The 17,500-nt window shown below is 51.4% G+C and overlaps 1 protein-coding gene across 1 annotated transcript in view; it reads left to right on the forward strand.

Annotated features, from left to right (window-relative positions):
- The first annotated feature begins 2,465 nt into the window (after nucleotides 1-2,465).
- Nucleotides 2,466-17,500, forward strand: part of PSMD5 (proteasome 26S subunit, non-ATPase 5) — a 178,497-nt gene continuing 163,462 nt past the window's right edge. The window contains exons 1-2 of the mRNA XM_082263579.1: nucleotides 2,466-2,673; nucleotides 5,409-5,553. Of these exons, the coding sequence (XP_082119705.1) occupies nucleotides 2,501-2,673; nucleotides 5,409-5,553 (318 nt within the window). The 5' untranslated portion in view covers nucleotides 2,466-2,500. The remainder of the gene's footprint in view (nucleotides 2,674-5,408; nucleotides 5,554-17,500) is intronic.

A 17,500-nucleotide genomic window follows, 5' to 3' on the forward strand; every position in this document is an offset into this window, starting at 1 on the left:
AAGTGAAGGAGCGGGAACCGAGTGACCTGCAAGTAAGTGACACTGATCCCATCCATCTACTAGCACTGCCACTGATTCCCCCACACCACCCCCGACTGCTGCCACTGACCCCCCCCCCCACTGCTGCTACTGACCCCCCCCCCCCACACCACCACCACTGCTGCCACTGACCCCCCACACCACCACCACTGCTGCCACTGACCCCCCCCACACCACCACCACTGCTGCCACTGACCCCCCCCACACCACCACCACTACTGCCACTGACCCCCCCCACACCACCACCACTGCTGCCACTGACCCCCCACACCACCACCACTGCTGCCACTGACCCCACCCCCCCACACCAACACCACTGCTGCCACTGACCCTCCCCCCCCACACCACCACCACTGCTGCCACTGACCCCCCCCACACCACCACCACTGCTGCCACTGACCCCCCCCCACACCACCACCACTGCTGCCACTGACCCCCACACCACCACCACTGCTGCCACTGACCCCCACACCACCACCACTGCTGCTACTGACCCCCCCCACTGCTGCTTCTGACCCCCCCCACACCACCACCACTGCTGCCACTGACCCCCCCACACCACCACCACTGCTGCCACTGACCCCCCCCCACACCACCACCACTGCTGCCACTGACCCCCCCCCCACACCACCACCACTGCTGCCACTGACCAGCCCCCCACACCACCACCACTGCTGCCACTGATCCCCCCCACAACACCACCACTGCTGCCACTGACCCCCCCCCCACTGCTGCCACTGACCCCCCCCCCACACCACCACCACTGCTGCCACTGACACCACCACCACTGCTGCCACTGACCCCCCACACCACCACCACTGCTGCCACTGACCCCCCCCCACACCACCACCACTGCTGCCACTGACCCCCCCCACACCACCAAAACTGCTGCCACTGACCCCCCCCCACACCACCACCACTGCTGCCACTGACCCCCCCCACACCACTGCTGCCACTGACTCCCCCCCCCACACCACCACCACTGCTGCCATTGACCCCCCCACACCACCACCACTGCTGCCACTGACCCCCCCCCCCCACACAACCACCACTGCCACTGTCCCCCACCCCTCCATGTCACGACTACTGCTGCCACTCATCCCATCTCATCCCCCCTAACCACCACCCTTGCCACTGATCCCATGCCCCCTCACCACTGCCACTCATCCCATTCCTGCCACCACCACTGCCACTAATCTTATTCCATCCCATCTCCCCACCACAGCTGCCATCATCCCATATCCCCACCACCATCGCTGCCACTGATTCCATCTCCACCCAATTTTTGTTTATTAAAAGTCTTACAATCAATAAGCATAAAATCAATATACATAAATAAATATATACATATTTACATGAAAAGGGAAAAAAATACACAGCAAATTCTGCTCTCAAACAAAGAATGGCTTTACAGCAAAAACAAAACTCACATCATGAACATTTCATTACCGGGGAAAATAATCTTAGTAAGACTCACACCACCACACCCCATCCATCCCCACCCAACCACCACTGCTGCCACTCATCTCAGGGGCATAACTACAGGGGTCACAATTGCAATGGCCAATGTGTTGCCCCTGTACACCTGGATGGGGGGGGGGGGGGGGCAGAATATAGAGGAAAAATCCCCTCCATTTTTCTACTGCAGCTGCTAAAAGCCAGCTTCTCCTCCTCTCCATCCCATAGGCATTCAGAGACTGCAGGAGGAAAATGGAGGGGGATTTGTTCCTCTATATATCCCCCTACGCCACCCCTCCTATCCAGGTCCTGCTGCCCTCACGCCCGGGATCAATGGGAAGGGGCCTGACCGGGGGACAGGGGGGGCCCTTCATGGTTTCTTGCACCAGGGCCCTGAAGGTTCTAGTTACGTCTCTGTTGGCAGCACTGATGCACATGCAGCCTATAGCAGAGCAGCACTTCCTATGGATGTATGCAGCACTTCATATGGATGTATGCAGCACTTCATATGGATGTATACACACAGCCTATAGCAAAGCAGCATTTAATATGGATGTATGCACACAAAGCCTGTACCAGGGTAGCACTTCATATGGATATATGCACACACAGCCTATAGCAGGGCAGCACTTCATATGGATGTATGCACACACAGCCTGTACCAGGGTAGCACTTCATATGGATGTATGCACACACAGCCTATAGCAATGAAGCACTTCATATGGATGTATGCACACACAGCCTATAGCAATGCAGCACTTCATATAGATATATGCACACACAGCCTGTATCAGGGTAGCACTTCACACACACAAACACACTTCTCCAGCCTATCATGATGCGTGATGATAACTCCCATCCCCTTCCCTTCACTCAGCGGGAGTTCCAGAAGAGGGGCGGAGAAAGGGGCGGAAGACTCCGACATCTCCCAGAAGTCTCTGAGGTGCGACGTGACGTTAATTTACAGCGCTGCGTAGCGGCGACACTCTTTGAGAGGAGGAAGATGGCGGCCTCTGTAGAGCAGTTGTTGAGTTCACTGTCCGGTCTAGAGGAGCCAATGGAAGAGTTGAGGAGTCTAAAGACCGCGGCCCTTACCCTGCCGCTCAGCACCCTGACAGAAAGGCTGCCTGCCCTGCGCCTGGAAGTCATTTTTCGCCTCATGGCCAGTCCGAACAGGTGATGGCCGTTCTCGTCACTGGGGGGCGCTCTTCATCTTCATTGTATACAGGCCGTCTGCCTTTCCACCGCAACAGGTTGCGGTATGCATCGCTTTGTCCCAGTACATGTCTCATAAGACATGAAAGGGGACGTATAAACCTCACCCACCGTCATACTCCATGACGGGTAACCTATATCCCTTATATCCTTACACTGAGGAGTCCTATATCCACCATATCCTGTCACTAAGGATTCGTGACAGGTGACTTCTGTCCCCTATCCTCCTAACATGAGGGGTGTGACATGTATCTCCCATACACTCACCAAAGTGACATTTATGTCTCATATCTCAACGTGAGGGGGGCATGACAGGTGACATCTATCCTTCATATCCTGACATGAGGGGCCATGACAGGTGACATCTATCCCTCATATGCTGACATGAGGGGCCATGACAAGTGACGTCTATCCTTCATACATCTATCCTTCATATCCTGACATGAGGGGCCATGACAAGTGACATCTATCCCTTATATCATGACATGAGGGGCCATGACAGGTGACATCTATCCCTCATATCCTGACATGAGGGGCCATGACACGTGACATCTATCCTTCATATCCTGACATGAGGGGCCATGACAGGTGACATCTATCCCTTATATCCTGACATGAGGGGCCATGACAGGTGACATCTATCCCTCATATCATGACATGAGGGGCCATGACAGGTGACATCTATCCCTCATATCCTGACATGAGGGGCCATGACAGGTGACATCTATCCCTCATATCCTGACATGAGGGGCCATGCTAGGTGACATCTATCCCTCATATGCTGACATGAGGGGTCATGACAGGTGACATCTATCCCTCATATCCTGACATGAGAAGCCATGACAGGTGACCTCTATCCCTCATATCTTGACATGAGGGGCCATGACAGGTGACCTCTATCCCTCATATCCTGACATGAGGGGCCATGACAAGTGACTTATGTCCCTGATATCCTGACATGAGGGGTGTGACATGTATCTCCTGTACTCTCTCACCAAAGATCAATGATAAGTGACATTTATGTCTCATATCTCAACATGAGGGGACATGACGGGGGACATCTATCCCTCATATCCTGACATGAGGGACCATGACAGGTGACATCTATCCCTCATATCCTGACAGGAGGGGCCATGACAGGTGACATCTATCCCTGATATCCTGACATGAGGGGCCACTACAGGTGACCTCATTTCCTGACATGAGGGGCCATGACAGGTGACATTTATCATCCTATCCTGACGTGAGGGGCCATGACAGGTGACATTATCCCTTATATCCTGACATGAGGGGCCATGACAGGTGTCCTCTAGCCCTCATATCTCAACATGAGGGGCCATGACAGGTAACATGTATCCCTCATATCCTGACATGAGGGACCATGACAGGTGACATATATCCCTCATATCCTGACACAAGGGTCCATGACAGATGACTTCTGTCCCTCATATCCTAACATGAGGGGTGTTACATGTATCTCCCATACTCCCTCACCAAGAATCCTTGATGTGACATTTATGCCTCATATCTCAACATGAGGGGCCATGAGAGGTGACATCTATTCCCTCGTATCCTGACATGAGGGGCCATGACACGTGACATCTATTCCTCATATGCTGACATGAGGGGCCATGCCAGGTGATATCTATCCCTCATATCCTGACATGAGGGGCCATGACAGGTTACATCTATCCCTCATATCCTGACATGAGGGACCGTGACAGGTGACATCTATCCCTCATATGCTAACATGAGGGGCCATGCCAGGTGATATCTATTCCTCATATCCTGACATGAGAGGCCATGACAGGTGACATTATCCCTCGTATCCTGACATGAGGGTCCATGACAAGTGACATCTATCCCTCAAATCCTGACATGAGGGGCTATGACAGGTAACATCTATCCCTCATATCCTGACATTAGGGGCTATGATAGGTGAGCTCTATCCCTCATATCTCAACATGAGGGCCATGAGAGGTGACATCTATCCCTCATATCCTGACACGAGGGTCCATGATAGGTGACCTCTATCCCTCATAGCTCAATATGAGGAGCCATGACAGGTGACATCTATCCCTCATATCCTGACATGAGGGGCCATGACAGGTGACATCTATCCCTCATATCCTGGCATGAGGGGCCATGACATGTATCTCCAATACTCTCACCAAGAATCAATGAGAGGCGACATATATTCCTCATATCCCAACATAATGGGCTATAACAGGTGACCTATATCCCCCATATCCTATCACCAAGGATCCATGATAAGTGACATCTATCCTCATATCGCAACATTAGGGGCCATGACAGGTGACATATTCATATCTCTCATATCCTGACACTGAGGAGACAGGTGACACATATCCTCCATATCCTTTCAACAAGGATCCATGATAAGTAACATATATTCCTCATTTACCGACATGAGGGGCCATGACAGGTGACGTATATTCTGACACTGAGGGCCCATGACAGGTGAGAGAACAACCCCCCCGTGACACTGCGTAGCCATGATGGGTGACACATATCAAATAAATGTTGGTTGACCATACACTTTAAAAGGTAGAAAAGTGAATTAAGAGTATGTATGAGACCTGCTTCTTTGTTTCTGAGCAGTGATAGGGACTGCCCGACCCCACACAGTGTCTGCTGTAAGTCAGTCTAATTTATATGTTGTGTTCCATTTACAGAGAACAAGTGAATCTGTGTGTTGCCATAATGGAGCGTTTCCTTCAGGCCCTGAAACCAGTTCACGTTGCCCAAATCTATAAAGAGGACCTGCAGAGAGGACTTTATCATCCAGATGATTCAGTGAAGTTGCTGTCAATATCACAGGTGCAGTTCTGTTAAAGGATCTGTAGTGAAGCTCTACAATATAGTTATAATTGATTTGCGATGGCCTTGATAATTTCCTGTAGTTTGAAATAACAGGAAAATCACTAACAAAATGCATGTTTTGTCCCTGCTAAAGATTTGCCTTTACTGTCTGTCTGTTGAAACTGTTGTCTGCAAGACAAAAAGTTAAAGGATAAGTTCACCTTCTGTTACATGTTACACCCTTATTCATGATAGAACATGCTACTGATGCATAAGGTGCTTATGGGCACAGGCTATAGTCTGTATCAAGTAGAAACAAACTGGCTGCTAGACAATGTAGAGATGTCACAGCGTCCCCCTATGTATATACAGGTGCATCCCATAAAATTAGAATATCATCAAAAAGTTAATTTATTTCAGTAATTCATTTTAAAAACTGAAATTCATATATTTTATATAGTTACACACAGAGTGATATATTTCAAACATTTCTTTCTTTTTATTTTGATGATTATGGCTTGAAGCTACTGAAAACCAAAAATTCAGTTTCTCAACAAATTAGAATATTGCATAAGACTAATAAAAACAAGTATTTTAATATAGAAATGTTGGCTTACTGAAAAGTATGTCTATGTACATTATAGTATACACTCAATACTTGGTCGGGGCTACTTTTGCATGAATTACTGCATCAATGCAGCATGACATTGAGGCGATCAGCCTGTGGCACTGCTGAGGTGTTATGGAAGCCCAAGTTTCTTTGATAGCGGCTTTCAGCTTGTCTGCATTGTTGGGTCTGGTGTCTCATTTTCCTCTCGACAATACCCCACAGATTCTCTATGGCAGGGCTTCCCAAACTTTTTTGGGCTGAGACCCACTTCTGAATATAGTTATTTTTCAGAACCCACTTGCAGCCATTTTCACGTCATAGTGCCCCTTTTACACATCACAGTGTTATTGTCAGGGTTCTAGTCGTACCCGCCAGACGGCTCGGCGTGGCCACCCCACTGGTGCCTTTCAGAGGTATTGAACCTGTGTCCTTCTGGCTTCCCAGTCTGCAAACTAGCCTCTGAGCCACTTCAGGACTTTGGAGAAGTGTGCGGCCGCAGGCCGGTATTTGTGGGAGGAGCTAGCGGGCTTTATAGCGCCGCCCCTCCCCTTGACCGGCCTGCTGCCTCGGATCGTCACTCGGCTTGGTCAGGTGTTCTGGGTGATCACCTGACGTCGGCCGAATACCGCCTCCTCGTGGACCGGACGTCCGGTCGGGTGCTGTACCAGGAAGCGCTGCGTGTGGCGCGGATCTCGGCTGTTCCTGAGCAACCTCTGACGGTGCTGTGTCTCACCCTCCGCTGCCATCCAGCCCAGCTTCTCTGCCGTATCTACCAGCTTCGCCGCTGCTTCTCCTGCTGTTCAGTAGGGGATCAGGTACTTGTCATCATGGGGGGGGGAGGGGGGGAGGAGGCATCTTCCTGCACACACTGCCTGCCTCTGTGGGCCACGGCTATTTTTTCACACTCAGTCCTGCACACACTGCCTGCCTTCCAGAAGGCCACGGCTACCCCTGTACACAGGCTCATGCACACACTGCCTGCCTTCCAGAAAGGCCACGGCTACCCCCGTACACAGGCTCTTGCACACACTGCCTGCCTTACTAGGCCACGGCTACCTGTTTTATGTTCTCCTGCTCTCTTATCGGCCTCTGTCAGGTTGGGTACATCATCCCTTGTTCCCCTGCTTGTCCCTGCTTGTCCATGGCTGCCTTGGTTGGGGGGGGGGGTCGCCCGGCCTTTTTCAGAGTGAGGGGGCGGGGGGGGGGTTTTGGTACCTAAGGGTTGGTGGGGGGGGGGGGGGTCTCTTTGCATTGTGGGTATGTGTGTTTTCCATTCCGGGTACAGGTATGTATCTCTAGTGGGGGGTCACGCACCCCCCCCCCTTTTTTGACCGTTTGCCTTTTTTCCCTTCAGGTTCTCTCCATGTCTTTCAATGCCGGCACCAGGTACTACTTCAGGTTCAGGTTCCTTCATGTACCTCACGGCTCAGCTTATTTAATTTTCACAGACGCTTCTCTAGGCATCGCCCGTAGACACTTAAACCTGGTCTGTCACTTGGCCCCACACTCTTAGTCACCTTGTCTGGCTGCCCGGTGGCCACCCCCTTTTATGTACACTTCAGGCCCGTATACTCCTCATGTTATTCACCTGCGGTTGTTTTTTGGTTCCTGTGCTCCGTCACGGCTTCATCACCTCTGTGCACTTACCGCTCTTCATGTCGTCTGTCCTTCTCGTTACTCTGTTGTGGCTCTCCAGCTGTGTTGTTCTGTCATGTATTGCCCCCTCCTCCCTGGTAGGGCTAGTCTACTGGCTGTTAGGGTTTCAGGTGCTGGCCCTAGTCCCCCCCCCTTCATAGCCGGTCCCGCGAGGCCAACCCCCCAATCTCGTCGGAGATTATTTCGCCCAACGGGCCAAACCAAAGCTAGCGCCTCGCTCCACCCTTCTCATGGGGTTTATAGTTAGGGCCTCACCTGTCACGGCCACACGTTTGATTCTTTTACTGTCACCGAGAGGCCATCTTTCCCGCCACCACGTCAGTGGCTCACGCCCCTCGCCCAAATCATAGGTAGAGCCTCTCACCGGCCGCTTGGCATCTAGCAGGGCCTCACCTGTCACGGGGTAGTTAAGTTTTTCGCCTCTGGGCTCTAGCTAGCCAGCCAGTGGTTCTCCTATACGTTACGGTCGTTAATCGGTCTTGGGCGTTCTACTTTTTCTGTTTCCTTCTACAGCGGGCCTCAAGGAGCCACCCTGGAAGATGGATTTTCCTCCCCCTCCACGCCAGCCAGGATCGGCACCCCTGTCAGGTCCGGTACCCCCAGGGGTCGTCGGGTTCCTTCTCCGCTGGGCTCTTACGGGTCTTGGACTATTCCGAAGATCTCAGCGGTCCTACGCCAGAAGGGTATCTCGTTCCCGGCCACTGCAAGGAAAGCGGAGCTGTTCAGATTGATGATGGAACATCCAGAAGATCCGGGACTGGGCACCAGCTCTCAGGGCTGTTCGTCTGCCATACAAGGAACCCTGGACTCCATCCTATCTTCCCTACAGTCCATCGGCGATAGACTGACTAAGCTGGAGGACGCCAGTCCGGCTCAAGGGGGTCCCCCTCCTTCCTTGCCGGTCCCGACCCCAGTTCCCGCTAGTGATCAGGGTAGGCCCCCAGTTCCCATCTTGCCTTCTTCCACAGTTTCTCCTATTATCACCCCGGCCCACTTGGTCCCCGCGGCTCTCCGCAAGGATATCTTGGAGGGGAAGGATGTCAACCTAGTGGCTCTCCTCATTGCCTCCCAGGACATGGTCGAAAGTAAGGTCTACAATTACGGTGATTTGTCCGTAGTCATGAAGGCCAGGGACCCCAGGCTTAATAAGAAGCTCACTATCCCCGAGTTTGTCCTGGCCTTCGGCATCTACAGGGACGTTTTGTGTTCCGTTTACCCGCAGCGACGGGAAGAGTTAGATCTTTACTTGCACAAGATAGTGGATTTAGGGCACAAATACGGGGGTTTTACCTTCTTCGACTTTCGTAAGTCGGTCTCGGCCAAGGCGGCGGCAGCCTTGGCTCAATTCAATGTTCGTGTGGATTGGAGTCTACTGGATACCGAGCTCTTCTGCAGGCACTTCGCAGGCTTGGCACCTCCCTCCTGTGCCACATGCTCCTCCACTTCACATTCTGCCAGCCTTTGCCCCATGGAGGCTGTATCCTCCCCGGCCGGGGTCCCAGGGGGGGGTGCTGGCAGGTCAGAGCAGCGTGGCCTTAGGGATAAGCTGGGTCGTCCCATAGTGTTCTTAGGTAAAGCCCAGGTTTGCAATAATTTCAATGGGGGGGCGTGCAGCTTCAGTGCTTGCAGGCTGCTCCATGTCTGCTCCATCTGTTTCAGGGCTCACACGAAATCCATGTGTCCATCCAAGATGTACCCTAAGCAATGACTAACCGGGGTCAAGGTCGAGGTGCTGGAGTTTTACCTGCAGGCTCATCCGTCTCCACACCTGGTGGAGTATCTGATTCAGGGGTTCTTGGGTGGGTTCCACACGGGGCTGGTGTCTCTTCCCACGGGGACTCTGGAATGTCCCAATTTACTGTCGGCCACGGAGGACCCGGAGTCGGTAGATCTACTACTTGAGAAGGAAGTGCAGGAGGGGTTCATGTTAGGCCCCTTCCCGGCCCCCCCCTTCTCCTCTTGGCGTACCAACCCGATCGGTATTGCCACAAGCAAATTCACCAATAAAAAACGCTTGATTATCGACATGTCGGCTCCTCATTCTTCCACCAACCCCAGCCTTAATTCCCTTATTCCTTCGGCCGAGTTCTCACTCCACTATGCTACCGTGGACAATGCCATCCAGGCCATTTTAGGGGCTGGCAGGGCTGCCTGGCTCAGTAAAACGGATATTGCCAATGCCTTCAAGCTGCTGCCTATTCACCCCTCCTTATGGCACATCCACGGTGTAAAGTGGAGGGAGAAATATTATTTCGCTTCCAGGCTGACTTTTGGGTCTAAAAGCAGCCCCAAGATTTTTGATACCTTTGCTGAGACGCTCTGCTGGCTCCTTCTGAATGTCTCCAGGTGCCCCTCGGTGTTGCACTACCTTGATGATTTTCTGTTGGTCGAGGATAGCAACTGCACGCCGGTCAGTCTAAGTAGTACCTTGGCCTTATTTTCCACCTTAGGGGTTCCCCTGTCACCAGGCAAAACGGTCGGTCCGGTCACCAGGCTGGATTTCTTGGGGATTACCCTGGATTCTGTCTCCATGCAGTCCAGCCTCCCTGTGGACAAACTTGAACGTATTCGTGGGGTGGTAGGCAGGTTCCTGGAACTAGGGTCTTTTTCCAGGAAGGAGTTGCAGTCCTTGATCGGGTCATTAAACTTTGCCATGCGAATCATCCCCCAGGGCAGGTCCTTTATCTCTCGGTTGCTGCGGCTGTTGCCAGGTCTTCCGGAGGGTGTCATCTCCCACTTGGATCCCCCTGCCAGGGCGGACCTGGGTATGTGGGTTGAGTTCCTGGAAAGCTGGAACGGTATCTCCATGTTCATCCCGCCCATCTCTGCCCAGTCCCCTGTGTTTTGGACGGATGCGGCCGCCAGTACCGCGTTCGCAGCCATCTTCGGGGACTCATGGTTCAGGGATAGTTGGCCGGCTGAGTCTCTAGCCTTACCTGCTTTCCGGGAGACCTCAGCGCTGTTTGAATTATACCCTATTGTGGCAGCTGCTGTCACCTGGGGTAGGTACTGGTCAGGGAAGGCAGTCAAATGTTTCAGTGATAACATGGCTGCTTGTGATATCATCAACAAAGGCCGTTCATCGTCCCTGACTATTATAAGGCTGGTCCGCAGGCTGACCTTGGTAGCTGCCACTTACCAGTTTTTTCTTTTCTGTGAGCACATTCCGGGTCATACCAACTTAGCCGCTGACGCTCTTTCCCGCTCCAAATTGCAGGTTTTCTTCACTCTCCACCCGACGGCCGACAGATGTCCCACGCGGACCCCGGAGTTCAAGGATCTGCTCCTGGACTAGCCCGCATCATGGCGCATGGACGGGAGTTGGCCCGTATGGCTCTGTCATCCAACACCAGGAAGGCTTATGACCGAGCCTTGGCCATCTTCCAAAGGTTTTTAGTGGAATTTGGGTTGGATGACCAGTCAGTGCAGACCATGGTCGCCTTCGCTGCTTTTTGCCACCTCCAACTCAAGCTATCTGTCAGTACTATTAAACTATATCTGGCGGGTGTTCAACACCACGTTCTGATGCACCATCCAAACTCCTTGCCTTTCCTCCGGGCATATCCTCTGAAGAGCCTCCTGAAGGGCATTGGCAGGTTGGATCACCATTCCCCCATCAGGCGGCTGCCGATAGATGGGGAGAAATTTAGGGCCCTCTCCAACTTACTGGACACGTCGCCCTTTGAGCCATACACGAATGCTGTGGTCAAAGCGGCAATGTATCTGGCTTTCTACGGTTTTCTCAGACCCGGGGAGTTTTCGGTAGCTTCCGCAGCTGAGGGGCGTTTGTGTCTCCTCAAGCGAGATCTCGTCAAATGGGGGGATCATTATGTTTTGACTCTGCAGAGCACCAAGACCAGGCAGGTGGGCCACCCCGTTACCATCCCGTTTTACCCGTCTGGGAATCTTTGGTGCCCGGTCAGAGTGTTGGATATTTTCGTGGCTCAGACCCTGAGCAGTCCCAGCCATGCACCGCTCTTTACGCTCCTGGACGTTCCCCTCACTACGTCCAAATTCATTTTTTACATACGCTCTCTTTGCATCAGACTGTGGTGGGACCCGGCAGCGCACTCTGGCCATTCCTTCCGGATAGGAGCGGCTACGGCTGCTTCAGGGAATAATACGCCAGGCCCTATCATTAAAAGGCTTGGTAGGTGGGAGTCGGACGCCTTCCAAGTGTATATACCGCACCCAGAGAAGGAATTGAGATTGGCTTTTCGCAAGCTTGTGTCCTAGATATTTTGAATAAAGTGTGTTGTTTTGCTTACTCTTTTGCCCTCTTTATTTACAGGCTACCCCCCTTACGTCGGTTCAGGCACACCACACCGACTGTCCTTACCAGGGGGTGACGTCTTTTAGTATTGATCACAAGTGTGCGGCCGCAGGCCGGTATTTGTGGGAGGAGCTAGCGGGCTTTATAGCGCCGCCCCTCCCCTTGACCGGCCTGCTGCCTCGGATCGTCACCCCACCCTCCTTCACCCTTTTTTCTCTACCTCTTTCCCTTGGGGGTGCCCTCTTTATTTACAGGCTACCCCCCTTACGTCGGTTCAGGCACACCACACCGACTGTCCTTACCAGGGGGTGACGTCTTTTAGTATTGACCACAACTCCTGTTTATTCCTGTATTGCCTGCAGCACTAGGGGGCTGGATTTCACCAGAGGCTCAGACCTGTCAGTAACTCTCCAGCTGTATTTGATACCTAATTAACAAGGTATAAGACACTGCCCCTCCCTAAGGGCAGTGTCAGTTCATTGATTCTGGTTTCCTGGTTTGGTTCCTGTTGTTTGAGTTCCTGCATTCCTGTTTGTTTCCGGCATCTGACCCCTGGCTTCACCTGACGGTTCTCCTGCTCTAGTCCTTGCCTGTATTTGGACCTGGTGATCCTGAACAGCCCCCGTGCACAAACTCACAGGCCAGGTGGTTTCTTACCTGGTCACCCTGGTCTGTGTTTGTTTGCAAGGGTGAGCATAAATCTCTGCCTGAATGACTCCCAACAAAGGTAAGCCTTGACAGTTATACTAGTGTGGTATGACTTAACTGGTCCCCTACCGCTCCTTGCAGTTTTTCTTTTATTTGTAAATTACTTTACTACTGCTTTAGGCCTGGTTCATATGTATGCAGGTTGGCGGATCACATTTGCCCAGGCATAGCAGCCCTTTGATTTAAATGGGCTGCTATGCCCTCGTTTTCCGCAGAAAAAAGGTGCATGCGGCATTTAAAAAAATCCAGTGGCCTTGAAATCCATCCTGCTTTTGCACCATGTGACTTACCTGCAGTTCTGGCACTGGCAAGCTTTCTGCGTTTTTATATATGTGGGCCCAGCAATTAAAAACACAGTTTGTGTGTGCAGGAACTTCAGGTAAGTCGCATGGTGCAAAAGCAGGATGGATTTCACGGCCACTGTATTCTTTAAAATTCTGCATGCACCTTTTTTCAGCGGAAAACGCAGGCATAGCAGCCCATTTGAATCAATGGGCTGCTATGCCTGTGCAAATGTGGGCTGCCAACCTGCATACATATGAACCCGGCCTAAAATAAGCCATCAAGCAGTGTCTGCCCTACATGGTGACTGGTCCTGGCGCTCAGCTCCGATCCGATGGCCTGGTCATTAAGGGGGCAAATCCTTGCGGTCCTGAAGTGGTTAAACCTGCAGGAGGACCAGTGTTTTTATTTGTGTATTACTTTACTATTGCTTTAGACCTGGTTCATATGTATGCAGGTTTGCGGTCCAGATTTGCACAGGCATAGTAGCCCAATGATTTGAATGGGCTGCTATGCCCTTGTTTTCCACAGAAAAAAGGTGCATGCAGCATTTAAAAAAATCCAGTGGCCTTGAAATCCATCCTGCTTTTGCACCATGCATCTTACCTGCAGTTCCTGCTCTGGCAAGCTTTCTGCCTATATAGTGTGTGAGTGTGTGTGTGTGTGTGGGCCCAGCAATTAAAAACACAGTTTGCGTGTACAGGAACTGCAGTTAAGTTGCATGGTGCAAAAGCAGGATGGATTTCACGGCCACTGGATTTTTTTAAATTCTGCATGCACCTTTTTTCAGTGGAAAATGCAGGCATAGCAGCCCAAGCCCATTCAAATCAATGGGCTGCTATGCCTGTGCAAATGTGGGTTGCCACCCCGCATGGTCATGGTGATAATTAATACAAGGTGAGTAAGTCACACTTTATAGTCGTTATAAGAAGGAGGTTGGCAAATGGCACCGGGTGCCACAGGTATGAGAAAGGAGGAGGCAGGCATGAAGAAGGAAGGAAACAAGACATGTAGAAAAGGAGGCATAGTATGACGAAGGAAGTCAAGCAAGGCATGAAGAAGGATGCTCAGGCATCATGTCATGCCTCCTTCTTCATGTCATGCCTCCTTCATGCCTTGTCTCCTCCTTCATGCCATGCCGCATGGCATGAAGAAGGAGGCCATGGCATGAATGAGACAAGGCATGATGAAGAAGGAGGCGGCTTGGCTACCTAGGTAGAGGTGTTGAAGGGTACAGGGTGACCCATCTTCAGTTACCTGTGTGTTCTTCACATGCTGGTCCCATCCATCCCCACCTCTCATCAGCACGTGGAAGGATTGATTCCAGGCAGGGGACAACAACTGACAGGATAGCTTCAGGTGTCAGAGTGCAGTGGCACGCTGTTCAGCCAATCGCGTCATGGCTTCTCCTGTCATAGGCGGAGTGCAATATTACTGACTCCGCCTGTGACAGGAGGAGCCGAACTTTACAGGAGTTCACTGACGGGTTCACTGACGGCTGACAAGTGCAGCTGGGATCTCAGGCAGCGCTTGCGGGTGTCAGTGAGCCGCAGGAGGCCCACCGGCAACCCACTGAAATTCAGCTCGCGACCCACATTTTGGGAACTCCTGCTCTATGGGGTTTAGGTCAGGCGAGTTTGCTGGCCATTCAAGAACAGTGATACCATGATCATTAAACCAGGTATTGGTACTTTAGGTGTGGACAGGTGCAAAGTCCTGCTGGCAGATTAAGTCAGCATCTCCATAAAGCTGGTCAGCAGAGGGAAGCATGAAGTGCTCTAAAATTTCCTGGTGGAGGGCTGCGCTGACTTTGGACTTGATAAAACACGGTGGCTTCCCAAATCCTCACAGACTGTGGAAAATGTTGCATTTCATTTGGAAATCAAGGTCCCAGAGTTTGGAGGAAGAGTGGAGAGGAACAAAATCCCAAGTTGCATGAGGTCCATTGGGAAGTTTCCACAGTCCATGATGATTTGGGGAGCCATGTCATCTGCTTGTGTTGGTCCACTGTGTTTTATCAAGTCCAAAGTCAGCGCAGCCCTCTACCAGGAAATTCGAGAGCACTTCATACTTCCCTCTGTTGACCAGCTTTATGGAGATGCTGATTTAATTTTCCAGCAGGAATTGGCACCTGCCCACACCTGGTTTAATGATCATAGTATCATGGTGCTTGATTGGCCGACAAACTCACCTGACCTAAAACCAACTAAAGAATCTGTGGGGTATTGTCAAAAGGAAGATGAAAAAAAACCAGACCCACAATGCAGATGAGCTGAAGGCCACTATCAAAGAAACCTGGGCTTCCATAACACCTCAGCAGTGCCATAGGCTGATTGCCTCCATGCCGCGCCACATCGATGCAGTAATTCATGCAAAAGGAGCCCTGACCAAGTATTTAGCGCAAACTAATACTGTACATGGACATACTTTTCAGTAAACCAATTTTTCAGTAAACCAACATTTCTGTATTAAAAATGCTCTTTTTTATTGATCTTATGTAACATTCTAATTATCTGAGATATTCAATTTTGGGTTTTCACTAGCTGTGAGCCATAATCATCAAAATTAAAAGAAAGAAATGCTTGAAATATATCACTCTGTGTAATGAATCTCTATAAAATATGAGTTTCACTTTTTTAATTGAATTACTGAAATACATTTCTCTAGCGTCCATTGACAGACGTAGCCTCTATCTTCATTAACTAAATGGGTTATGCTCCACCCTGCAGGAGTAGTCTAGGCAGGAAAAAATTGAACATGCCCACTGGGCTGCCCCCACAGGTATAACCTACACACCCTCTGCTCAGCAAACCAATCGGGGGTGGGGGGGACGTCTGCGCTTCTTTCAGGAACCCTGGACTTCCTTCGTTCACGACAAATGGGTTCGCAAACTGATTTGTTCCGGGTACAAAATCGACTTTTTGGTCGGGGGACAGGTTTTTTCAGTCAAGTCTTCACCTGGAAGCTGTGCAGGACTTCCTGGCTCAAGGAGTGATCGTGCCAGTTCCTCCGCAGGAACGCTTTCAAGGTTTCTATTCAAACCTGTTCACGGTGCCAAGAGAGGAGGGCAAGGTGCATCCAATCCTGAATCTCAAGGCTCTCAACCGCTTTGTGCGGGTGCAGAAGTTTTGAATGGAGTCCATTCGGTCGGTGGTGGCATCCTTGAATCAGGGGGATTTTCTGGCCTCCATCGATATCAAGGATGCGTATCTCCACGTCCCCATATTCGATGGACATCAGCGATTCCTCCGCTTTGCGTTGGCAGAGGAGCATTTTCAATTTGTGGCGTTACCCTTTGGTCTCACCTCTGCTCCCAGAGTTTTTACCAATGTCCTGGCCCCTGTGCTGGCCTTGTTGTGTCAGAGAGGAATCTCAATTTTGGGATATCTGGAGGATCTCCTGTTGCGAGCAGACTCTCATTCGGATCTGTTGGACAACATCTCTTACAGTTCAAACCCTTCAAGAATTTGGGTGGATGATCAATTTCAAGAAATCTGCTCTATCGCCATCCGTACGGGTCACTTATCTGGGGCTGACTCTCGAATCCGCTTTTGCAAGGGTCTTTCTCCCCTTGGAAAAGCTTCAGAAGTTGCAAAGGGCGATCAGGTTGCTGATGGAAACTGATCAGTCCTCCCTGCGGGCCTGTATAAGGGCCCTGGGTCTGATGGTGTCGACTTTCGAAGCGGTCCGTTTGCTCAGTCTCATTCCAGGCCTCTGCAGAAAGAGATTCTGGCAAAATGGAACAGGCACCCTCGGTCATTGGACCAGAAGATTTGTTAGAGTCATCTCACAAAGTCGGCTCTATCCTGGTGGATTCAGTCTCCTGCCTTGTGTCAGGGCAAGTCCTTCCTGCCGCTGTTCCGGACGGTGGTCACCACAGATGCCAGCCTGTCAGGCTGGGGTGGAGTGCTGGGGAAGCTCTGTGCCCAGGGGACTTAGGCGTCGGAAGACTCCTCCTTGCCGATCAACATTCTGGAGCTAAGAGCGATCAAGCTTTGCCTGTTCCACTGGATGAGCCGGCTACGTGGTTCTCCGGTTCGGATACAGTCGGACAATGCCACTGTGGCTGTGGCTTACATCAATCATCAAGGGGGCACCAAGAATGTCCTGACGGCCAAGGAGGTGGCCGAGATTCTGGTTTGGGCAGAAGCCAATGTTCCAGCTCTTTCCGCAGTCCACATTCCGGGTGTGGAGAATTGGCAAGCGGATTACTTGAGTCGTCAGGTATTCGATCAAGGGGAATGGTCCCTTCATCCGGAGTTGTTTCACCTCCTGTGTGCCGGGTGGGGGACTCCGGAGGTAGATCTGTTTGCATCTCGCCTCAACAGAAAAGTCCAGAGGTTTGTGGCCAGGTCTCGGGATCCTCTGGCCAACGCCACAGACACTCTGGTGACTCCTTGGAGCTAGTATCGGCTGATTTATACCTTCCTTCTGCT

This window comes from Pelophylax lessonae, assembly GCF_965119305.1.
Source record: "Pelophylax lessonae genome assembly, chromosome: 7".
NCBI classification, from domain to species: Eukaryota; Metazoa; Chordata; class Amphibia; order Anura; family Ranidae; genus Pelophylax; species Pelophylax lessonae.